The sequence below is a fragment of the Dermacentor albipictus genome, chromosome 1 (assembly GCF_038994185.2).
Source record: "Dermacentor albipictus isolate Rhodes 1998 colony chromosome 1, USDA_Dalb.pri_finalv2, whole genome shotgun sequence".
NCBI classification, from domain to species: domain Eukaryota; kingdom Metazoa; phylum Arthropoda; class Arachnida; order Ixodida; family Ixodidae; genus Dermacentor; species Dermacentor albipictus.
Window position 1 is genome coordinate 288,438,160 of NC_091821.1, and position 26,081 is coordinate 288,464,240.

Genomic DNA, 26,081 nt, shown 5'->3' on the forward strand with positions numbered 1-26,081 from the left:
ACCATTTGGGGTTACACGTGTGATCGGGAGGTGGGTTGCGGACTCCACAACCTCTGCAGATCTTGTTATTGGGAAAAGGGCAGACATCCATGCGATGTCCGAGGCGGCCGCATTGGTAGCAAATTTCTATTTGCTTGCGGAATAATGAGCATGGGATTAAGGTAGCTCCGTAACAGACCAGATTTGGCACGTCGGGGCCACTGAAGGCGATAACAACGGTGGTTGTTGTTCCAATGCATTTTGCGGCTAGTGCGAGGGGGTTGTGGGTATTGATGATATTGGCGTTGACTTGCTGTGGGGTATCGGAGAGGGGGATTCCGCAGATGACTCCCTTCGTGGTGTCCTCGGCGGCCGTCTCATACGCGTTAACATCGTGCGTGACCCCATTGACTTGAATTGATTTTATGCAGACATACCGGTCGGCGTTCTGCAGACTTGGCGTACTTACAACGACAATGTTTTGTTGGGTGTTGGGGCACACCGTGTCTTGCTGAATATCTGCTGGGCTGAGCTGTGCGGCTTGGAGAACGGCTGTAGTCACGGTAGGACTACCAATTTTGGCAATGTTGAGGGCTCCCTTGGGGCGAATGATAATTTTGATTTGGTTGGAAGGTAGCGGAGGCATGCGTCCAGCCTTTAGAACTTGTGCCTTGACTGGTGGCCTGGTCTTGGAACGAGAACGAGTGCTTGAGGTTTGGGTAGAGTCATTTTGGGGTGAAGAGTCGTCCCTCAGCTTCGCCGGTTGGCGAAGGCGAGTTGTTCGCCAGCCCGTCTCGGCGGCCACTTCGAGCTCCATGCTCGTTGCTGGGGCAGAGAAACTTGATCGGCGATACGGAACTCGCTCGAGTGCGCGCCGCACATCCGGTGCGCCCGGCGTGCACGTGCGGCGGCGGCGTGGGCGATTCACAAAAACTTTCGCAGCACAGGAAAATGTCCGTAGCACAGGGAAATCGAGTGTTCCACCTGAAAATGAGGCGTCTACGGAGTCCTGGTATCTTCACGGATCGACTGGTGTAAAAATTAGGCCACAATTCGCAAGAAAATGCTGCAAAATCATTTCACGAACACAGAGCCGACGCGAGCACGTCTACACTCCTCGGCGATCGCAGCGCCTCCCCTGATTTCACTGAGAGGGAAAATTAATTTGCACCCATTCAAATCTGAACTACTGGAGGCACCAGCACCTAAGCCAGAGAACCAGGGCTAGAGAGGCTAGCCAAGACTGCTTTCATCAAAACTCGTAGTAACATGATGGGAAGACGTCTGCCAGCCAATAACCGCTTCAACTAAAACTGTGCAGCATAATGTGGACAAAGCAAGACATAAAAGCTATAGAGACAAGCCCACGATAACTATGCTCATCCCTGTAATGTTGTTTTCCTTTTTCGACGATGCATGGCACAGTTTTACTTCAAACTCGTGTTTACAAAATGGCCTCATACTATGTTTTATTGTGGAGTAACTGTTTATTCTGTCACATAGTCAGCGAGATCATTACAACAGTCAAGTGAAATGTTTACCTCTGCAAGCAGCAACAAGCTTTCAGCACAAGCTTGCATGGGCTGTGAATATGCACAGAGTAAGTGTACGACATGGCTTGTTGTGTCAGGTGTACTGTCACATTGGCCAACTGTATGAGGAAGCTGGGAGGTTCGAAGCTTGAGAGTACTAGTTATAATAATGGGAAGAATGTCATATAGCAATAATTCATTACAATTGAACCTTGTTGTATGAAACAATTATAAATAGAATTATTGCTTAAATAACAGGTGGTGAATCACCAAGAGAACTACATGTATATGAAACTTCATACATCAAACTTGCTCAGACAGTAAATGGATATATTGAACTCCGCAGCATTGGACATTGGGACACATATTAAAGGCTTCACTGCAGTACATTGGCAGATCCTGGTGGCGCAAATAGGACCTACAAATTCTGCATGGGCTAAAGGGCAGAAAGTGCTGCTCTGAATGTATCTATGTTGTCAAAGCCTTTTTAACAAAGTGCTCGCACCTTCAAAATCCTTCGCTATGCAGGTCACTTTGTTTTAAAGGTTGCGCAGCTCACTGCTCACAATAGCTAAGCACTTTCAACAAAAGAAAATCTTTAACAAGAATTCAAGAGAGACTTAATGAAATAGACCGCTAATCTTTCTCTGCAAAATATCCTTGACAGCATGTTCTACTGTAGCCACGCTGTGCTCCATTGAGGTTCCCAGCTTGCTCTCCAAGCAAATGCAGGAACCATGCAAAGCTAAGCCCCCGATTGTCTAGTGCCCCTAAGCCTCCCTTGCTACAAAATTTTTGGTCGCCTTCGTTGACATATGCGGCCTATCCATGCATTCGTCAGCCGTTGGTCCGTTACAAGTAGCATATGAGGTGAGTGAATCCTGGGGCAGAGCAACGGAACTAGTAATATCAGCACGCTCTTCAAATACACTGCTGTTAGCGCTAGGGCACAGCTTACCCTGGTGACATCTTCGCGGGGCAGTGGTGGCACTGCTGCGGCATTCGTTTTATAAACATAAATCAGCCGCCAGGGACGCATAAGTTTCTTTGTTTCACAGGCAAATTAATTGTGGTCTTCATTGTAGAGCTGTTCGATTGTAATCTAGTGCTTATGCTGACGCTACTTGCTGCATGCAGCGGTTCGTTTTCCTCACGTGATAGTGTGTGACGCTGTTGTATCTCAGCTTTCGGACTTTAAAACCAGCAAGCATCTAAAATGTGCTGCATAATAGACAGTTTTAGTTTAGCGTACATCACTGCGCATGCGCAGAACGCTAAACGACCCATTGCATATAGCGTACACGCACTATTTCTCAGATTTAGCATTAGCGTCTTTGTGTGGTTTGCGGAATTTGTGTGAAACATGGCGGCGGCCCCGGCTGCCAGCTTCGAATTGAATTTGGCGTTGCTTTTGTATATGGACTTCGTTCTTAGCAACTGACTGTGTAAATGGCTTTCGCTTAGTCTCAGGCTGCTACGATGACAGAGTATTATGGATAACCTTGTAGTGTTTTCGAGATCGCTTCTCGTTTCGAGTGAGTCGAAGCCTAACGAAAGAAACATCCGACATGTTAGCACCACCTATAGCTACAGTCGGGAGATAGCCGCAATGATGGCACATGGCCTCTGAGATCTGAACATCTCACAGGCCAACTAAAACTAAAAAAAATGTGTGCTGATTAGCATACGCTATATATACTATGGCATACGCTACAGCTGCGTACGCTAAATTAAAGCTGTCTAATGTCAGACCCATAAGTTAGCTTCATCCCAATACAGTGGTGTTACGCATTCAACTATGCACTTAGCATTGTGATGAAGTATACCAACAGTGGGAAAGGGTCACAAACACTGGACATAGCAAGGTTACGCGGTCAAGCATACCATAGCGCTGAAGCATACTGAAAGTGGAAAAAGATAAAATTACATGCAGAGTATCCTGTCGGAGTTATCTAAATGATGCATAAGCATTTGCTACTGATCACCTACTGTTTTGTCATCATATGCTGCTGCGTTTCATATAATTGCGAGAAATGCCACGAAAAAATCATGAAATGGAGAAGCGCAGATGCAACACCAAAATGTTAAACCAAGACCAGCATGAGTATGAAGCAGAGGCCAGTAGTAGCACTGTTCACTCCTTTTATATCATGGTGCGTTTGGATGATGTTGCTGCTTCATGGAAGATGAGCACTGGCCAATGCGTGCTGTTCTACGTGACGTAATTGAACAGTGTCACGTTAGGTAGACGTCATACGTAGATGTGGTCAATGATGCTGCCTCCTCTCGATGCAAACCATTATCAACTGTACATCAGCGGCCGCTGCTTATGGCGCGGCTGCGCAGGCCCGATCTTACAATTCGCTCGCTCATGCCGGCCTTATCTTGAAAGCAATCATCTTACGTGACGGATGGGTTTCCTCATTGGGTAAGCATAGAATCCTTTACGCATGTGTCTCTTCCTTTGACTTTCCCACTCCAGCTGCTAATGTCACACATGCCACGTCGGGAAGGGGGGTGTTCAGAGTGTGTATATACATGACAGGCACAAGTAAGAGAGGAAAGGAGATGGGAGAAGCTTGTTTTCACCCCACTGCATCGAATGTGCACAATGCCCTCTGGAGCTCCCTGGCCGTTGTCACATTAGCCACCTGACAGCTGCAATTATCCGTGACTCCTTTCGGAAGCACAGAAGAAACTGCAGTGCTTACGTGCGAGGCGAGAGGGGACACAGATAGAACTGTAGAGAGAAGAGGGAGGAGAAGAGGCAGTTCCCGTATAAGATGGGGGAAGTGACATGAGAAGGCAAGGAAACTCCACTAACATACAACAGCGGTTGTGGGGTGCTTATGTTCAAGGCACAGTGCAATATGTTGCTGCTATTTCTGAAAAAATAAACACCATGCAAATATGTCAAGCGGGCAACTCGCACAGGGCGTGCAGAAGCAGAGCCGCATTAATTAAAATGCACCGCAGCGTCCAGGAAACACTACAGAAGTGGTTGACCGTCAAATCAACACTTCTGTGCCTGCCGCATTAGCTTTGCTGCTATGGCATTGCGAGAGGTCATGGATTTGATCCCAATCGTGGGAGCCACATCTCGACGGGGGCGAAATAGAAAACCCATGTGCACTTAGATTTTGGGACACATTGAAGAACATCACGGTGTCAAAATTAATCTGGAGTCTGCCACTATGCCGTGCTTCATAATCTGAGTGTCGTTTTGGCACGTACAGCCCCATAATCCAATTCAAGTTTAATACTTCTGCCATAACGCGATGTGCCATATGAGGAAATGACAACACTCAACCCTCTCAGGGGTTATAAGATATGGCCCACTAAAATGCCTCATGCAAACACCCCTCTCCCTGTGTGTTCTGCCTATTACGCAGGCAAACAGCAGTGGTGCCCACAAGGTAACGTTTAACATCAATTCACCAATCTCATGTTAGCCTAAATGTTGAAGAAATTAAGCTTTAGCCGTCAACACTGCTAATTATCATCAATCAGAGCATCCAGCATGGAAAGCTTCACTTACATCAATTCCCACAGGGTGTGGGATCTGCATAATTTTCTCTTTTTCCTCATTTTTGTGTGCGTAGCATGAACAGGAAGATGTTCCAATGAGCTCAGTTTTGAAAATATACTATTATATGTGCAATCTCCGGTTACGGTAAAAGCACCGAGACCCTAAGAAGTGTACAGGCAGGGATTTAGAGCTATTTCCGGCAGGGTTGTGGTGATTTGGGCCCTTGCTTCGCCCATCTTGCAAGCTCCGTATACGAGACTGCAACACAGCCTTGCACATGTTCCCGACTATACATGCGCACATGTGCCGTCATCTGTCACAGTATGAACACCGAGACATCTAATAACTCACCTGACACCCATTCAAAGCTGGTTCTGACGTTGCTGCAGTGATGGACCGCAATACATAACGGAAGCTCCAGTGCATAACACAACTGCATTGTGGTGAAGCTCAGTCTAGGGCATTGGCATTGAAACTTGTTTAAGCAATCACATTTCCTCAAGCCACAACCAGCATGCGTATTCGTGCTCTTAAACTGCACAAGGGCCATCCATATGTCGACGTGTCGGAATGTTAAGTTAGGTGTAGTTCCGACCAGAATGCACATAATGTTTGGTATGTCTAGAAAGTGTTCCTAAAATCACCTCTGCCGCATTACAGTTGAGTTAAGCAAGGAAGCTTATGCAGTGTATTGCATTGAAGCATATTAAAAGCGAAAAATTGCAGTTTAATTGCTGTGGTGATTTAAGCCCCTTGTTTGGGGGTCCATGACCATGCCCCTCTGGAGGGCACAAAGGAGCGAGGAATCATGGTTGGAGAGCATGACACGAACCCTGGCGATGGAGAAACAGCTTTGATGACCTGCTCTACCGAAACTGCACTGCTTGTTCAGCAGGTGTTAATCAAGAAGCTAGAAAAATGAAACCTAGTAGTCCGGATATTTATTGACTACAGCAAGGCTTTTGACAATGCAACACAAGATTCTATTAACAGAGTTGACTGCCAACGGTGTACACGGAATGACACATTTTGTTGTGTTCGTATCTGCTTGATTGCAGGCAATACATTGTCATTGGAAATAGTATTTCCTCCGACAGGGCAATATTGTTCGGTGTCCCACAGGGCAGCATTTTAGGTCCCCTTCGACATTTACGTTAATGACATGATAGACATACGAGGGTTGATCCAGAAATAAGGTTCCCATCAGTTTTAGAAAAAGACAACATTGTTTATTCTCATAGAAATTTACATTATTGGAAAGATGAAACTTACATAATCGGCATCTTTTTCTACGCATTTTTGTATACAGTGCTCCAATTTCTGTATCCCAGTGTCATAGAAGTCTGCCGCCGACCCGTTGAGGAAGCATTTCACCTCTTCCGACTTCTTCATCGCTCCGGAAGCGTTGGCCACTCAAATGTTCCTTTAGCTTGGGGAACAAGTGATAATCACTAGGTGCGAGGTCCGGACTGTACGGTGGGTGGGGCATGACAGTCGACCCAAAGTTTGTCAAAAGTTCCTGGGTTTGACAGGAGATGTCAGGTCAAGCGTTGTCGTGAAGCAGTGTTACACTGGCTGCCAGTCGTTCTCGCCGGCAGTTCTGGATAGCTTGCCCGAGTTTTCATAGTGTTGCACAATAGCTCTCAGAGTTCATTGTTGTCCCACGTTCCATTAAATCGATCAGCAGTACCCCCTTATGATCCCAAAAAACAGTGGCCATGACTTTGCCAGCAGAAGGAGCTTGAACTTCTTTGCGACTGGTGACTCTGGGTGACGCCACTCTTTGGATTTTTATTTCATATTAGGAGTGAAATGAAACACCCACTTTTTGTCTCCCATAAAAATGGAGTCCAACAATCCTTCCTTATCATCTTGACAATTTTGAAGAAACTGGCGAGCACAGTCAAGGCGTTTCTCCTCGTAGTCTGATGTCAATAGCTGCGGTATCCATTGAGCACAACACTTCTGATACCCCAATACTTTAGTCAAAGCTTTTTCCACTGTACCGTAAGAACTTCCAGGAATTTGAGCAATAAGTTCACGGATGTTGATCCTCCTCGATTGAAGCATTTTGCGTTGGGCCATCTTGATAACCACCTTCGAAACTGACGGTCTTCCACTCTGTTCTTCATCGTGGACTTTCTTTCAACCAGCACTAAACTCCCTGAACCACTTTCGGACGTGTTGAACGGACATGCACTTGTCGCCATACACCTCTGTCAACTGATGATGAATATCCACGGGTGGAGTCACTTTGGCGTGCAAAAAGCGAATTACGGAACGAATCTCGTACTTGGCGGGATCAACAATGGGAACCTCCATGTCGGACGGCTGCTGAGCCAAGAATGAGCGGTGCAGCGAAGCAAAGTGCAGCTGGGGGGAATGGAGAGTGGGGGAACAGCCGCGTGCATGAGTGTTGCCGGACTTCACCTCGCACCTTCCCGTGGGGCTGGAGCTCTTTGGGAACCTTATTGCTCGATGAACCCTCGCAGAAACCGAGGCAACAACCATTCTATATGTGGATGATACCAGCCTGTTTGTCTCTGGTCTGGAGGCTTGCGATGTCATTCCTAAAGCGAATGCGCTCCTTTCCACTTCATTGGGATGGTCCAGCCACAACAGCCTTAAAAATATTATTTCTTTCCAGAACAGTTGAAATTACAAATTTACCCAGCACTATTTGCGTCTCACATTAACTACTGCATGCGTGTGTGGGGCACCACCGTGAACACTAACACAAGCTTTTTCTTCAGAAACGTGCTCGTCGGAATTATTTCTAACATTCCATACCTCCACACAACATCACCACTTTTCAAACTGCCAGATGTGAATGGCCTTCCTTTACTGTATTCATATTTTTTCCTCTAACAAAGTCTCTTCACTTGTAAAATTACTGTCGGGACTACAGCCAGGATAGATGGCTCGTGCCAAAAAGGCTAACAATTTATCTAATGCAATCGCTAACCTGTAATGTTCCTTAACTTCTAAATAAGTATGAAAACCAAGGCATTATTAATGTTCATGTCTTTATCCGGAAACGCGAAATAATTTTTGGTCTAGAATCATTCATTACATGATGCCTGCACGCGGGAACAAATGTATGGATATCTGTCACTGGAAGTTACTAATGCGCTGTTCTTTCTCTCTCTCTCTCTCTATATGTATATATATATATATATATATATATATATATATACACACACACACACACACACACATGAACATGACATAACATGAACACAGTGTATATATGTATATATATATTGTACACACAGTGTTCATGTTAGTTTCGGTTGGGACATACAGTTGCACTGTCCACCCCTCTTTACTATTTTATAACTGTGCAATTACCATTGTTAAGCACGAGCTAATATAGTATGTAGTATATCACTATATTGTCACGTGGTAGTGATGTTAAAGAACACAGCAGCAGTACTGTGAAAGACAAAACTAGCTTTTATTGGGTGAACCTGTGCACACAAAACAGCCTACACTTAAAGCACAATGATAGCAGCGAACACAGTCGGCAATCGTCGAAAATCTGATCAGCTGGTCCAGCGTGTCAGCTTTTATACAGTAGTCATCGAATGTTCCAGACTTGTTGGGGCTCGTGTGCCTTCCACAAAGTTCTACACCATTCGCGTCACGCGATGAAATCAGATAACACAAGGTTCAGCGACAACAGACAGCGGATAGAAGCATCGATAACTTTCCAGAAACTTCGGATACATGCAGGCGCATGCCGCGCTGTGCGATAAGATTTGTTAGGCGGCGAAACGTGGTCGCCCGATAAATGTATGTATACACGTGTCAATATATAATATATAATTATATGCGTGCTTTATTTTCTTCTACACTGACTGCTGTGCTGTCAAGCACTTTCAAGCTGTTTGCAACAGCTTCTCGCTTGACAGACCCCAACAAATTGTAACGACTTCTTAGAAATAAAGTTCTGATTATTAGTTGTCTCCGTGCTCATACTGTGACAGAAAATTGGAATGCATGTGTATAATGAAGGAATTCGTGCTGTGTCCCCTCACAGTGGCCCCTTTGCATTCGTGGTATACTTCACCGCAGTGTATGATGGCAAAGTTGACTTTAAGGAACCGAAATTTGCAACGCTTCTGGACTCGTAGATTTTTTTCATTGGTGCGTCTAGCCATAGCCACTATGGCCTAGTCCCAGGGAGCCCAAACAGAGGAAACGGAGGTAGAAATTAACGATAAAGGTCATCTAAAATGACGCAGGAACTAGGCAGCCACCGTACCTGCGGTTAATAAAACATTCAAATTTTGACACTTCACGTGCCAAAGCCAAGATCTGATGAGGCACACTGTAGCGGTGAACTGCGGATTAATTTTCACCTCGCGGGATTCGTTAACGTGCATTCAACGTACGGTACACGGGCATTGCATTTTTACCTCATCGAACCCCGTCGAAATGTGGCCTCCACGACCGAGATGTGATACCACAACCTCACTTTCGCAGCGCAACACCCAAACCACTAATACAACATGGTGGGTCTACAAGCCATCAGGCTCTGGTAATGCTGGACCTTGCTGTTAAAGAACTCCTTTAATCAACCACAAGACGTCGGCTGTAATCGCAAACCAGACCTATGACAGCACCAATGTTAAACTATTTGTTGTCACCAATATGAGTTAAGCACATTTGTTGTAGAACTACACTGTACTATTTCTGTGTCAGTGATTACAGGGGAGTCCTTGTGTATCGTGTTAGACATAAAAAGATTTAAAGAGATGCCTACAGAGACATTGCGAAAGTACGTAGCTGGTATTAGTAGATTGCACCAATGATTGGAACATCTTTTTGGAGCACATGGTATAAGCACATGTAATAAATAATGAACAGTGACACAATACATCCAGCGGTCAGATGCAAGTAGTACTGCTAAACATGACAACAGATCACTCTATTCACCACTGTCGGAGTGGCAAAGTTTAAAGTTCGTTTCCAAAAGCATTGCCTGCCTGGGTTACATGTCGTCATAACCTTCCTATGTTATGAATACGTAAAATTTATAGCAGGCCCATCCCAAAAATTTGGGGACGTCCAAAGCCAGTATATGAAAAAAATTCTTCTGTTTGATTCTACTCTAACCTTATAGTCCACCGATTTCAAGTGACTGGCCCAGCAGTAATGCAGGTGGCATGCAGCTCTTAACAAGTGGGGCGGCTGGAATAGGAATACTTTATTGCAGCACTGGTGGCCTGAATTCAAAGCCTTTTCATTAAGTAACAAAGCTCAAAAAGAACAGTGCCACAGTTATTTTTGTCTTACTGAGACTTGGCTAATACAGCCCACACCCACAGTGGGTGGTGTGTCAGCATGCAGTGGTGGCCTAGTCAGTTAAGGATTTGGACTAGGAAATAAGTAGTCGTGGTGCATTTTGGAGCAGAAAAATTGGTCCTTTTGGAATAGTTGGAGTAGTACAGCAGTAATGTGTAGCCATTTGGTGCAGCTCATTATTACTGTGCACTCAGTAAATGCTGCTCAACAGCAAAGGAAGATACCAAGGCCAACAGCCAGCAGCAGCCAATTAGTACCACATCAGTATGTTGCAAACACTTTCCTTTGAATAGGTAAGAAACCTTCAAAAACAATTGAAAAATTCATGCAGAAACTCCTCTGGGACTTAAGTACGCTTAAGCATTGTACCACTTGCTCATCTCCACGCAGCCGAATGTCATTATCAACCCCTTTTCAAGGATACGGCCACAAACTGGGTACTTCATGATGGGCTGATCACACTTAAAAGCAAAGCATATTCCAAAATTCAAAATAACAGCCTGCACAGAAAGCACTTGGTTTGTGACGCATGTGAAACCATTATATTGCAGAGCTAAACTATGAGCATCTGTGGAAGATTGGAGGCCCTATCGTGAGCTCGCACACTTATGCAGGACTGTAACAACAACAGCCAAAGATAAATTTTTCAACCATGACATTTCAGACATGCTTAGCAATGACACAAAAATTTAGGAAACCCAAATTATCGAACTTGACGGTACCGTTATCTAAGGATGGTAACATTCTTTCTCCGGCACGTGTTGCTATTGAATTCAAGTTTTTTTCATCCGTTTTCACAGATGAGACTGGTGTACCTAGAAGCTTTCAGGCCCCTATTTTGCATTCAAGCATGCACAACATTAATATCGCTTCTGAAGTAGTACAGTCCTGTATCGATTGTCTTCCAACTAACTCTGCTCCTGGTTGTGATGGCATCTGCCCTAAACTTCTTAAGATATCCAAACCTGCAATATGTCGCATTTTAGCCAAGCTTTTTCAGCAATGTATTGACACGGGATGCGTCCCAAATGATTGGAAAGCAGCTTGCATAATTCTCATATTTAAATCTGGTGATTCGTCTAACCCATCAAATTACAGACTAATTTCTTTACCAGCATGTACTGCAAACTCATCATTTCATCTGCTCTAATGAAGTTTCTTACAGAACAAAACTTTTTTCTTTATCAATCGGCATGGACTTTTACACGATTGATTATCTTTTTTATCGAATCAATGTAATATCTGTGGACTTTGCGAAGGCTTTTGGCAAGGTTCCTCAATTGTGGCTTATTCATAAACTGACAGATCTTAACATACATGTGAGAATAACTAGGTGGACTACCAACTTTTTAACTAACCGGTAGCAATCAGTTTTCATCAATGACCATTTGTCTCCATTAAATCATGTCAAATCTGGAGTACCGCAAGGTTCCATGCTCAGGCCTATTTTGTTTTTAGATTACATTAACAATATTAGTAATGGTAGGCGTTTATGGTCATAGACTATTTGCTGATGATTGCGTGATCTAGTAACCCTGAGGATACCTGCTACCTTCTATCTTACCTAGACAATCTCTGTAAGTGGGGCAGTAAGCAAGCGGAAATCAACATTAATATTACAAAAGCCATCAGATTCAGGACTACAGCTAAACCCGTGTTATGTAATTACAAAATTATAAAACATGCCCGTAGCCTTGGTATTCACAATATCTGGGTGTTCATTTGTCATTCGATCTGTCATGGAACATTTGCGTAGATGTGATTTTCACTAGAATGTTTTAGTTTAGTGTCTTTACAGTTCTCCCCGCTCCAAGTTTCCCTGCTTAGCCACATGGTGGAGTGGTGGGTGATTGCACGTTTTAGTTGTATGTCTAGCCTAGCGGAGCAGAGGGATGGATGGATAGGTGCTACGAGTGTCCCCTTTGAAAAGAGGTGTGGGTTGCGCCATGAAGCTCTTGTATTGCCTAATGTTCGACCTATGTTAACAAATAAAAAAAAAACCCACGATGACTTCCCATAACCAAACTTTCTGAACTTTGTCTTTGCAAGCCTCTGTTGTTTGTTGTTTCCCTACTTTTTGTCCACCAATCTTCCATTCGCTGCTTACCAATCTTTTCTGCATACATTTTTACTTTCCCCCTGCTCTTGCTGAACCCAAGGGCTTCAAGCAGGCCAATGGTGTGTGTGTGTGTGAAAACTTTTATTATAATGAGGTCCAGAGGCTTGACTTCTCAAGCCAAGGCGGGCCGCTCCCACGTTGGCACTGTCAGGCCAAGCCTTTCGGCGACATCATGGGCCCCCTGGACTGCCCTTAGTTGGTCCTGAAACAATGCGCTTTGTATCCTTCTCTCCCACTGTGTCCATTCTTCAACGAGGTTGGGGAGAGTCGCAGGACACCCCGCCAGCATATGTCCGATTCCAATGATGCCATTACAATCATTGCAGTCCATCTTAATCTCCCTCTCTGGATATATTTTATTAATGGTGTATAGGCCAGTGGTGCCTAAATCTACTGCTGGGGAGATATTTCACATTCTAGTAAAGCATGCTCTATTGTTTCCCTAGCTTTACCGCAGCAAGCACATGCTTCTTCCTTCTTATATTTTGCTGTATAAGTGCGTGTTCTAAGGCATCCTGAGCTCGTTTCAGAAAGTAATAAACTTCCCTTTGAGTTATAATAGATTGTTTCTTTCCCGATATCCTTATTTCCTCTTCAGTAGTTACTCGTAGCAGGTTTATTTTCCATTGCCGCCACCCACGAGATTATCTCGGCTTCTCTGGCTTTCCGCTTGATGTTCCTTTCGTATTTGCAGTGCCTTCTGGCCGAATTCAGGGTAATGAAACAAAATAAAAGCACCTATAAGTAAAACTTTTATAAGTAAAACGAATACATATAGCTTATTTGTCCATAAAGCATCTAAACATGAACTTGTAATGTGTTACCGGTCCATTTTATCGAGTGGAAAATAAAGCCCCATCTTGGGGAATGCCACGTGATAGCCAGCGAGCTTGCATTTTGCATCCAATCTGGTACTTTCTCATGCTAACATGCTGCACAGCGTGCATCACATACTCCCGCGCTGCGAGGTTTTGAAATGGGTCAGCATGCGCACCTTCTAGCAGACATAAGTCTTCATCTGTGCAAATCTATCTTGTAAAGAGCAAGGCAGGCAAGGTGCCTCGATGCACAAGCCAGAGTGGGTGTGTGCATCGACCACCTTGCTAGGAAAAAATGGCAGCAACCTTCTGTTCAGGCAGCTTGTAAGCGGACCGTGTTTCTGACTCCGCCAGCCCGCTTGCAGCTAAGCGGAGGGCGCATGTGCATTCGCGCATCCGCTCCGCTCAGCTGCTTAGCAGAGTGTAAAAACGGCAAACTCTACTAAAGCAACCACATCTCTTGGCTTCATAAGGCACTATTTGCACTCGGCTAACTCCAAGACAAAATTTCTCGCTTACTTAATTGACTCTGACTCTAGTTTGTGTCTTAATTAATTACTTAATTGACGCTGACTCTAGTTTGTGTCGAGGCCTACCTCGAGCACAAACTCTAGTCTTTTGCAAAATAAGGTTGCTCGCTTCATCACAAGAAACTACTCGCATACATCTAGAGTTACGGAAATCAAATATCAAATTAATTTAGCTCCTCTCAATATACGCAGGCTTCTGACACTATTGTCCTTCTTTCATTTACTCCAACCGGTTATGCCACGTTACTCTAAATATCAGACTAGCTTGTGACGTGTGTCTTGACGGCTTGATCACCAGCTTAAAATCGCACCCATCTTCGCCCACACTAATCCGTTTTTCCACTCACCTCTCCTCCTCGCTATCTGACACGACTCATTTGTACATAATTTGAAGTTGTTCCTAGAAATCTGAACTACCTCTTACCTTGCTGTTCTGTTCCAGTTGCATTTCTTGATGTTCTTATTTAATATGCAATTTTGCTTTCCTGTTTAGTAATCTATACTTAAATTTTTTTCCATTGTTTTGTAATGTGAAACAGCTCATTGTGATAAGTATTTTAGGAACCTTGACCCTTGTCATCACTATGTTTTTTTCACACATTGTATATACCCTGTAATAAGTCATTTTTTTGCACTAATTCATGTTGTTCCAATTCATATTTCTTGTTTAGTTGTGTACTTTTGGTATTTTTTGCTCCTTTCATTGTAATCCCTGTAAGAGTTGGTGTCTGCCATGAAAAGGGTACCTGGCCCATACCATTGTTCGACTCATTCATGCTAAGGATGTTGTTGAAGGGAGGAACTTGTTCTCGTTAAGAATGAGGAGTAGGGGATTTATTTACAATATCTACATGAAGAGTGGAGAACATTACATCTGATCAGTCTAGCATGACTGAGATGCACACTGAACAGCCGAAAATGTCTGCTTAAACACTCTCTGTCCTTACTAGATCCCTAGGCCAGGAAAAGCTGCCATCCAACCTTCATCCAACCAAAGCGTCCAAAGTCGTCGAAGTACCCGCCTTTGAGGGCGAAGGTTCACACACTCTCTTGCACTTTTGTTTTACTGAACACACCAAAATGAGTGGGGCCTCATAGACAGGTGTTGTCACGTTTGACTCAAGCTGGCACGTCTTGGTTCCTGAGCTGACTCTGCAGTTAGCTGCTGAATCTGTCATGACTGTGACTTTTACCAGAGTACATGGGAGAACGCCATAGAACAAACATTTCCAGGAGTTTTCTTGCTCCAATTGGTCCCTGAAGGTGACAGCGAACCAGCTAACAATCCTGTCCGCCAAACGTGTCTAGCCTTACTGGCTCCGAAGGGCTATTCGAAGGGGGCATATTGTTGGCTTCACGAAGCGATTCATTGCAGCGAAGCCAGAAGGTCACTATCCCCGCTAGCCAATCGTAACATCCCCCACCCCTATGCCTCCTGGGCTCTTTAGAGTACTTGAACAAAAAAAAAAGTGTTATGGAAGTTAATATGACCGGTATAAACAGGAGCGTCGCAGCAACACGGACTGCTGCAGACGGCAGCGCCAGGTGTGCTGATGACGTTCTGATCATTATAAGCTGATACTGCTCTTTAGTGCCTTATCCATCTACGACAAACCACTATGCGTTGCGTGGACCATATCTTGAACGCCGTGTTCTCGTCGCTTTGCCTTGAAGAGCGGGCCCATATCTTGAAAGCGATCTGCGAAAGGGGCAGGGTGCGGTGTGTGCTGAGAGATTTGCGAGCGATCTCGTGGTAGCGACAGGCAGAACAAAGGTAAAGCCACTCGCTGCTGCATGCTCTATCTATATTGTGTGCACTTTTCACTTTGTTTAGTGCTTGAAGGCTGTTCAGCTCCGCCGTGAGTTGGCCCAGTATTGCACTATCTCTGGGATCGGCCCACATTTTTATCTTGCGTGATGGACGTTTGGTAAGCATAGAGATGCTTACACATTTAAGAAAATTTTAACACCCAGAACCAGCCAATTGGTACCATGCCAGTATGTTGCAAGTACTTTTATTTGAGTAGGTAGAAAGCCTTTGTAAATAGTTAAATAAAACTTTTGTGGGCTAATGAAAGCAGCTGAGTGAAAATTGCCATACAGTTCTGAACCACATGCAAGAATACATGTATGCAATGCAAACTGTGTGCCTTCCAGTGGTCAATGGGTCTTAGCGCATGCCTTGTGCTTGCTATGAATGCTGATTTTGTCACCGTACCCTGTTAGCATTGCATATAGTAATTCCTTCGATTGGTGTTGACAGCCAGGACGAGACTTTTACTGAGAGAGGCATGCCTGATAATCAGATCGTGGTATTGGCATGTAAAAACGCAGATTTGTTTTGTGTTCTTGTTTAGAGACAAACCAAGTGCCCTTGAAATGCTGCATGCAATGCATTGACTTCAGGCAATCCATTGCATTACTGCAAATATTACTCAATATTTGAAAAGTCTAGTAGATGATCCATCTCAAACTGAATTACTTGCACGTTCACTATTTGTTTCCTATATTTAAGTCTTCTTCTCATACCCCTGCTGAAAACGCTGCGTTGCCCTGAAAGCGTGAAAATACCGCACCTTTGCGCAGTTCACGTAGCCAGGTTTCAGGCAAGTTGAATAGTAGCTAAATGGTGTAAATGGTGTAGTAGAACCACCATTAAGCATGTGTTGGAAGTCCAGTGCTTAAGTTAGAATAAACCACCCGGTTATCTTTTTCCACAGCTACAGTAAACAAAAGCTGAAGCGGCCTTCAAGTGTTAAGTGTGGAAAAAGATGTTTTGCGGCAATGGCTGTGACCGAAGACAACACAGGTATATATGTGGTTTTCCAATTCAAGCACAGAGGCCACGACTTTGAACTGGGTCGTGTTTTTCTGTCCAAGTCGGAATGAGCTGCTATTGCTGGTAAGAAACCACTTTTGCTCTGCTTTATAATACATAAAGAGTGGTTGTTGAGTTTTCAACACCCCAAATACAAGGCAATACTCATGCCAGACCATGCAGTGAACTTGGAGCACATGTTAGTGCGCTTGAAATTCATGATTTCCACATCATTCGAGGCCACCTTTACTGACTGCAGGGCATTATAGTTAATGACATCATAAACATGTTTATCATTTTGCTACATTGTATCAATGCCTGAAGAGTTCAGAGAGAGAGAGAAAAAAGGGAACCGTTCTCCAATTTCACAGTGGTAACAACTACCTTGGCACAGCCAGTGGCCTATATTTGACCTATATGGCTATTCTTATTGCAGGCAACAACTTTAGTTATACTTGTTTGCATCATTTCATGTACCAAGCAGGAAGGTGTAGTCCCTCCTGGTGCACTGTAGGCCACGCAGCAGACTGTGGCTTTTTCTCTTTCTGCTTTATTTTTCAGGCTTGCAGTTAACTGGATTGGTATGACTTATGATCCTAGTGGGATTCAGTGTCTCAAAATAGCAGTAAGCTGGAATAATTTCCACTTGGGATTACTTAAGGTGCATTGTACATAATTATGTCTGCCATTTTGCCGAAACTGATGTGCAAGTATTACAGACATCGATGAAACTGCAACCTCTCACCACTACTGTAGGTCATCCACAACAGATGTGCTTTCCATGTGAAACTTTCATCAGCTCAAGTTGTATTTTACTCTACTATATGTAGGGCTCACAAACCATGTGCCATACTTTCTGGACTATAATTTGAACTGTTGTACAAGTCACCCCCTTTCCCCCTCTTTTCACAACCTTCAAAGAAAAATTATGTGTATATAACTCATTGTATAAGATGCATCTATCTTAACTTGGGTCAGCATCGTGAAATGCGATTGTGCATGTTTATACACTTATCCTAATATGTCGTACTTACCTATTTCAGGGCACTAAACTTCAGTAAAAAAAAAATTTCATGAGCCGCACATTCTAGCAGGTAAAATAAACTGCAAGTACATTGCTGGAGAAAAAGAGTGTCTCATGTTGGTCTTGCATATATAAGTTACACTGTTGTATAATACGCTTGGACGAAAATGAAAAGAATAGTGGCACCTATGGTTTGGAAAATATGGTACCTAAATATTTTGAATGCTCATGAATCAGCTATGTGAATGAAACATGATTGGAACGATCACGATAATTAGGCTTATACCCCTGTCACACGGCAAATCTAATGTCATTTCCAACAAATGACATTTCTTGCGATTAATGTCATTATTGCAGCACGCTGCCACAAGGCGAAAACTGTCATTTGAAAATGATGACAATGACGATAGTAAAAAAAAAAAGACACGCCTCAAACTCACTTTTGTCCAATAATTATTTTCCAATGTGCTAAATTCCACTAGAATACGTGATCGTTGCTTTCAAACCGTAGCGTTCGATCACCAACTTGTCGACATTGCCAACGAAGTCGAGTCGAGCTAAGGCAAGCAACAGGGCGAAGAGAACGATACGTGCGTCCGCTACATCTGCTAAAGTGGTAAGAGAAGGGCAGTTGCATGTCATCGCCGTTCTGATGTACATGCGAGCTTCTAATATCCTCATTCTTGGTGCGTGCCACAGGTAAACACGCGCACGCTTTTATGCCAAGTCAATTGAAGTGGCCGCGGCCGATGCTCCGGTGAGAACCAACACAACTGCTGCAGCGAAAGCTAAAGACGGCTGTCTGGTCACTGGACTGAGAGTAGTTTTCTGTATTTACGCACGTGATGGACTTTAACGTCGTTAAAGCAATAATTAGGTAATAAAATGGATAGAATAACAGTGATTTTTTGTTAAAACAACAAAGAAGCATGTACTGTTTGCAAAACACTGGTAAACTTGTGGTGTCGAGGATACACATTCAGTTCCAAACTAAAGCAAATGAGTTTGGCGAACTCATTTGTTTGTAAATGTCATATACGAAAATGTTCTTATGTTTTACCGTGTGACACTAAAGAAATGGCATTATCAGCAAATGTCATTCGTTGTAAATGACATTAGATTTGCCGTGTGACAGGGGTATTCAGGGTGCCTACCAACCGGGAAAACTGGGAATTCTCAGGGATTTTGAGTAGTCTGGAAAAAGTCAGGGAAAACTCAGGGAATTTGGGCCTCTATCAGGGAAAATTAGCGGCAATTTTATTGAAAGGGTCGAAAGTCGCGGTAATATGCTGGCTCGAGTAGCAGACAGGAATCGTAATGACTCGTCGTTGGCAGGAGGAGTTGCCAGTGTACAGTCAACGAGCGACTTTCCAGATTCCTGATAATTTGGACGGCTTCGCGGCGCCACCTCGTACCCTATAATGTCAACGTATCAGAACGTGTGAAATCTGACGCAAGAACTCCTTGCCGTTAGATTTTCCGGACGTTTTGCCGCGACCGCAGGTTCGAAACGGCATTAATCAAAGGCACCACCGCTGCCGTTTTCATTACTTCGCCGCCTCGAACCGGCACTCGCACGCAGATCCGCTGGCACCCGTTGCCACCACTGCGGCAACGCTAGGCCTAGCTGCTTCGACGTTCGCTACGAAGCTTCTTGCCATTGGGTGCCGAACTTTTTATTGAAAGAATTCGCTGCTGTCAGCAATGGCACGGACTCCACCTTTGTGGTCCTTGCGATTGGCTTAGAAACTTGGAAAACACGGTGTGTTGCATAATGCCGGTTCGTGAAAGTCGGCCACTGTACAGAAATGTTACTCGGTAAAGCTTACGGAAAAGTATTGCAGTGAAGCATAACAAGCGTGGGAAGGGGCGCCACGGAATACAGTATGTATATCTTAATTATGCACGCGGGCACCCGGCATTTCCTGTCACAGTACGAGCACAGGTATGCCTAATATGTGTACCGACAGGCCTTCAGAGCGTTTTCGAACGTGCCTGTGGCGGTTTGAGCCCCTAAGGGCAGTAAATGACACGCATTTATTTTTTTCCAACTGGCCGATTTTTCGGACGTTTTCGCGGCCCCTAGGGAGCTCGAAAAATCGGTCGTGGACTGTGCAACTGATCAAGATGCTTCAAATTGTTCTTGGGGCGAACGAGTGGCGGAAGGCGGACAAGAACAGAAGTGACCTACGCATTGAGGAATAAATGAGAAAGGAAGCTTGTTGCCGCCGTTTTGAAAGAGCTTGAGCTCAAAAAGTAAAGTTTTGGCTGATGCCGAGATGCAGGTGTCCCTCATCCAAACCAAAATACACTCTTTGAAGCAGTGCAACACAACACTCTGGCGTCGTGCGTGGGCTGAGAGTATGTCAGGACTATTGAGGTTGACATACGAGCTGTTGAGAGAGAATCTCAATTGTGACAGAGTTCAGGCCTCATGCCACTGAGGTTGCTATCAGTTGATAGAAATAGCTCATATTAGAAAATATTTGCCTTTGTATGCATCTCCTTTTTATTCGTATTTGATAATGTCTGACCTTATTTGCAATTGTTTTCGAAGACACTTTATTTGCTGTGCATTTTACTAACCCCTGCCGTCTATTCTCTTTTTGAATAACATAAACACTGCTCCTTAGTATTCAAATTGGATTAAGTTGCTTTTTTTTTTCATGTGCTTACTAGAGAGTGACAGCATCAGGCGATATGGTTTCAGCCCGTGTTGATATAAAACAGTTCTACATCACTCAGGGAAAACCTGGAAAACTTGGGGAATTTCGAAATGTCAACTTGGTAGACACCCTGAGTATTAGACGTGAACTCGTAAAACAGCTTCAAGTGTCCAGTCAGTACTCTACTTGACTGAAATAATACCTTTAACTCAAGAACCCACATGACTGCATAGCCTTCAAAGCATACATTCACAGGTGTGTCTGCTCCGTAAATATGGATGAATGACTGATAAATCAACTATATAAATAATTGCTGACAGTTTTTATATTGACATTAATAAAATTATGTCCATCAATGCAGGCAGTAACAGTGATGTTTATATTTAAGTTAATCTAGAAATGCTGCACGTTTTCGATTGCCGACTCTGTTTTGCCCTTCTATAGTGGCATGCCACTATGGAAGTGGCAATAACTTCTGCTATGGAATGCAATTGGAAAATGAAGTCCTAACTGAAGGATAGAAATGGCAATATTTAGTAAAGGAAATAAAAGTGGAAGACATTTTTGCCCTGGGTAGGATATGAACCACAATCTTCACATGTCCAGTCCAGTGCAATGCTTTCACAATGCTTCAGTAATGTCTTTTGTGCGAACAAGGTTACCAACAGTGAAGGATGAAATTGGCAGCCTAGCTGTAAACTTGGTACACACAATAAATTTCTTCACTTACGTACCTGATAACACTGGTGCAGATAATCCCTATGACGGTTTATCAATGACACCAAACATTGAAACACTTAAATATGTAATCTTGCCTCTTCAAATGTAATGTAACCGTGTAGTGTAATTCAGAAATGTAATTTTGCCTCTTCAGCAGCTGAAGGCTGCATAGCACCATGTCCTTGCAAAGAGCTGGCCTAAAAAGAACAAAAATTGCGACAGCTTGAACTATTTAACACCCACCATTGCAAAAGGTTTTTGTAAGTCAATGTAACTCATTATTCAATTAAAGGAATTCTAAATAATGATATTAAAAAATGTTCATCAGTGCCCATTTCACTTCCTTGCGTGCTCGGTAATAGTTATTTATGCTTCAACTAATATACACTTTTTCTCTACTCTCTCAAGACAAGCTGCGAGAAGGCGTGTCCATTGATGCAGTACTGGATAATGTGCGGTCCAACGTGGATGAGACATTGCACCGCATCAACCTGTTAAGCAAGCAGGGTCTCCGCAACATAATGAGGGATGCCAGAGTCTCAAAGACCGAGCGGCTGCATGATAATGACTATGTGAGCGTGCAACTCTGGGTTGAGAGGATGCATAGTGAAAAGGAGAACCCACTGCTCTTCTTTAAACACCAAAAAGTGCCATTCTTTTAGAGAAAAAATGAGGACCTTTTGGATGACATATTTTATGCTAGTCATCATGACCACACCACAACAGGAGCTTTTCAAGAGGCTTGGAACTGATCGTGTATGTGTCGATGGAACACATGGAACAGCAGGTGAGCAGTACTATATAAATGCACTAATAATAAAAGCAAAAAAGAGGGAATGCTGTCTGAGAATAATTGCAATAGATATGATGAGTTGTATTCCTTCACACATGATTTTTCTCTTAATTTTTCTCACATTTTTTAATTGATGCAGTTCTCGATTATCAGTAACAGAGAAAGAATGAATTCATCGCTCTGTACACTGGTGATATCATTCCATTGCTACTGTCCACATCGCTACATGCCCTGCATATCCTGTCTGTATTGGCACCACGCAGTTGATAGGTCACATAATATAGCTCTTATCACATTTGTCTTGTGGGGATGCGCGACTGTCGCACGTCCCCTGATATGTTGTTTTTCCTGTATAGCTTCTGTCTCCTGCATTGCGGCTTCGCCGCGGGCCCCAGGCCATGCGAGAGATGGCGCGAGTGTTGCGCTGCCAACGCCGCCTCACGGCAGGGTTACTTGGGGGCACAAGGGAGAACACGCTTCCTCTTTGGTTCGGGACGGCAAGCAGCGCGGACGTGCCAGGCGTGCGCCGATCCATGCTTCTGCAAGACCGTCTCGTGAGGCCTTATATGACCGTTCGCGTGACCGTACACGCGAACAACCAGGCGTTGGGATCCAGCAAGGGGCGAACATATTCGCTCGCTATCCGGTCACGGTGAGTCGGACTTCCGCGATTTGTCGCGCGCCCATTGGCATGTTTTGTGGATAGCAACTTGGCTAGCAGGCATTGATCAATGAAAGGTGCAATAAATGCCTTTGTGATTGTTTGCACTACTGTATTGTCGTTCCTTTGACCCAAGAGTACGGGATGAGAATCCCACAGTCTAGGGTGCAGAAACAGTGCATTGCACTGTGTATTAGTGCCTTCTGTCAGAGGTACAGCTGTCTCGAGGCTGTTTGGCATACTGAACTGTTTGCCAATTAGGCGAATCACTGATTACTGCTACAGTCAAAGGTGCTTTTTCTTGGCGGCAAGGGGTGGTTCCCTGAGGACTGCAAAAACAAAACATTTAGAAAATCAGGCAGTCCAAAAAAAAAAAAATTTATGCGTGCCTTTTACTGCCATTTAAAGGGAGGTGCTAGTCGAAAACATAAGAACCTAGAACTATGAAACCCCAGCTGTTTACATACTCTCTTAGGGTAATTTCAAATACTATATAAACAAGTTTTATAGCAAGTTGCATAGGTTTTGTTCTGTACAACGACAATGTGTAAAACGTCGGCATTCTTGCCCCCACTTTTTTATCTCTAAACTTCCATAATTGCAGACCAGTGATGACGCATAATCCTCCAAATCAACTGCAGAATACTGAAATATGTTACCGAAATTAATACCAAAATCGTTATTCACTGTTATGTTTTAAAAAGTGCATATAAGAAGTGTTAAATTAGAACCTGTGAAACCATTTCAAAATGTTTAGACAACCAGTAAGTGTTACTTAAGATTTTATCTTACGTACGTAAGTGATGTTGAAGATTAACCCCTCAGTGGTGGTGGTCAAGACAGTTTAGGATTTCAAGCACAAAGTTGTCATTCTGGAGCAGTTTAGGAGCAGAATTTTTTTTTCTACTTCGTGTTCCAAAAGTTTTTTTGGAACACTTGGAGTAGTACAGAAGTAATCTAGCCCTTTGGTGGAGCTTGTTATTACTGTGCAGTCAGTAAGTGCTGCTCAAGAGTGAAGCAAGACACTCTTGAGACACTCTTAATCAGTGTACTGGCAGACCAGAGCTTTTTTGGACGTGCCTGTGGCGATTTGGGCCCTTAAGGGCAGTAAAAGACATGCATTCATTTTTTTTGGACATTGTAGCGGCCCTTAGGGACTCTGAAAAATCGGACTGTACAACTGACCAAAAGGATGCTTCAAATGGTCCATGGGGCGAACACGCAGCGGAACGAGGACAAGAATAGGAAGGACCATTGCATTGAGGAATGACTGGGAAAGGAACTGTGCCGCCGCCTCTTTGAAGGAGCTTGAGCTCAAAAAGCAAAGTGTTGGCTTACACTAAGATGCAGGTTACCCACATCCACACCAAAATAAACCCCTTAAAGCAGTGAAATGCAACACTGAAGCATTATGCGCAGTCTGAGAGTATCTCAGGACAGTTGAGGTTGACTTTCCAGTTGCTTGGAGAATCTGATATGTGACAAAGTTCGGGCATAATACCAATGAGCTTGCTATCAGTTGATACAAATAGCTCTATTTGCTTTTGTATGCATCTCTTTTTATTCGCATTTTAAAATGTTTGACTATTTGCCGTGAGCTAGACCACTTTTTTTTTACAGTGAAGCTGTCTATTGCTAAGATCTGGCAGATCGCATCCGCGCATAGACCAACAATTTTTCATACGATGGGCCGATCCCGAAGAAAGTGCAATACCATGCCAACCCGAGGCAGAAGTAAAGCAAGCATTAAGCACTCCCCATATGTGGGCTGATCCCGAAGGTCGTGAAATGCCAGTCCAACCTGCAGCGGAGATGAAGCAGGCTTTAAGCACTCCGCACACATGGGCCAATCCCATAGGTAGTGCAATACCAGGCTGACCTGCGGCAGAAGTGCAGTTCACCATTAAGGGGCCCACATACGCAGCTCCGCTGGTCAGCCTTCACAGAGTAAAAGGGCACAGAGTTTCTTTCGAAGATATTTTAGTAGCTGTGCATTTTACAAACCCCTTGTTTCAGTTTTCTATTTTGAATAAAATAAACACTACTCCTTACTGTTCAAACTGCATTGTTTTTATTTTTTTAACATGCTTACCAGAGAGTGACAGCATCAGGTGACATGGTGTCAGCCCATCTTGACGTGAAACTTGGTGAAAACCTGAAAAAAATCGGGGAATTTGAAAATGTCAACTTGGATACATTGTTCTTCTAAGCATGCAGTATGGCACATAAGCCTGGAGGTTAACGAAGAATCTCGAGAACACGTTAAGGACCGTACAAAGAGCAATGCAATGATAAATGTTAAGAGACAGGAAGAGAGCGGTGTGGATCAGAGAGCAAAAGGGATGGTCGATATTCTAGTAGACATTAAGAGGAAAAAATGAAGCTGGGCAGGCCATGTAATGCATAGGGTAGATAACCAGAGAACCATTAGAGTTGCAGAATGGGCGCCAAGGGAAGGGAAGTTTCGCCAAGGATGACAGAAAACTAGGTGAGATGATGAAATTTGAAAGCACAAGTTCGCATCAGCTAGTGCAAGACAATGATAATTGCAGGGAGGCTCCTTCGTTCTGCATCGAACTTTAAGGTAGGATGATGATGATGGTGAATGCGTGCAACTCTTTAAAAAGAAATTTGGGCCGGAAATGGCTTGCACAGTTCACCAAGACACGAAACCAAATTCGTATGCTTTGCCACTAACACGGATGTATTCCAGCGAAGCTAACTAATGAAAAGCGGCCACCATTGTGTAATCATCTATTTAATTGTTGGAACAGCTTGCGAAACATAGCATGATGTGTTGGAAGGAGCCCCGTAACTTTTTTTTTTATAGCCGGCTATAATATGCACATGCTGAATTTTTTATAATTAATGCTATGTGATGTACAAAGTAAGCAGCAATTTTATCCAGTATTAAAACGTACCTTAGTGTAACAGTACAATGAGAGACGTAATCAAGAATTTGTATGTATGCACATCTGAGTACGCATGCATGCGTGCTGTAATCCTTGAAACTGGTGCACTGGTCTTAGTGCAGCTTGGTAGCTCATAGTTTGTGAGGGGATTCGTAATGGCAGTGCTCCACCACGCCACAATGCAGCAGTCAACGCTGATAGTGTATCCACACGCCGGACGGCTCCGTGCAAATCTGTGCCGCGGACGCTTAATCCGCCGCCCGTCTGGCTGCGAAGCCCATCCAGACGACGGACGGACTGAGCAGACGACCGCGCCGGAAAAATAAACATGGCGGCACCACCCGAAGCGACTGCCGTCCGCCTCGAACCTGTCAAGTCGTCATCGTCCACTGTGTGACCCATAATTTTCAAACTGAGGCTTGTATTTGGTTTATATTTGTGCCCAGAAGCTTCAACAGCAATCTATTCGTGATGAGTGGGCACCGTTTCCGAAAGAGATACTCAGATTCTCTGCGTGTAGGCTTAGAGTGGCTGTATGGCTGAACATGGCCTCGACGATGTTGTGGCGGCCCGGGCGGATCTCAGTGGATGTAAGTTATTATGATTGCTTGTTTCTACTCACTCTAGATGGCGCCATCGGTGTAACAAAGACTTTGTCATACGTGTTTTT

The 26,081-nt window shown here is 43.9% G+C and overlaps 1 protein-coding gene and 1 long non-coding RNA gene across 19 annotated transcripts in view; one reads left to right on the top strand and one right to left on the bottom strand.

The window, feature by feature from the left end:
• The window catches only part of LOC139054442 (uncharacterized), a 33,560-nt gene extending 10,954 nt beyond the window's left edge, over positions 1-22,606 (top strand). Inside the window, exon 3 of the long non-coding RNA XR_011511233.1 lies at positions 16,538-22,606. This is a non-coding gene — a long non-coding RNA (uncharacterized lncRNA). The remainder of the gene's footprint in view (positions 1-16,537) is intronic.
• LOC139046723 (uncharacterized) overlaps positions 8,482-26,081 on the bottom strand; it is a 48,469-nt gene continuing 30,869 nt past the window's right edge. For 5 of the 18 annotated variants that reach the window (XR_011511222.1, XR_011511224.1, XR_011511226.1 and 2 more), the window contains 2 exons: positions 24,592-24,654; positions 22,872-24,378 (listed from right to left, as the gene is read on the bottom strand). Coding sequence is in view for 3 of the 18 variants with exons in the window: in XM_070531416.1 (XP_070387517.1) it covers positions 24,098-24,300; positions 24,379-24,437; positions 24,592-24,654 (325 nt within the window). In the remaining 15 variants the exon portion in view is untranslated. Of the gene's footprint in view, positions 15,517-22,862; positions 24,438-24,591; positions 24,655-26,081 lie in introns of those variants that run through there. The other 13 variants (XM_070531416.1, XM_070531414.1, XM_070531415.1 and 10 more) reach the window with 8 other exon arrangements.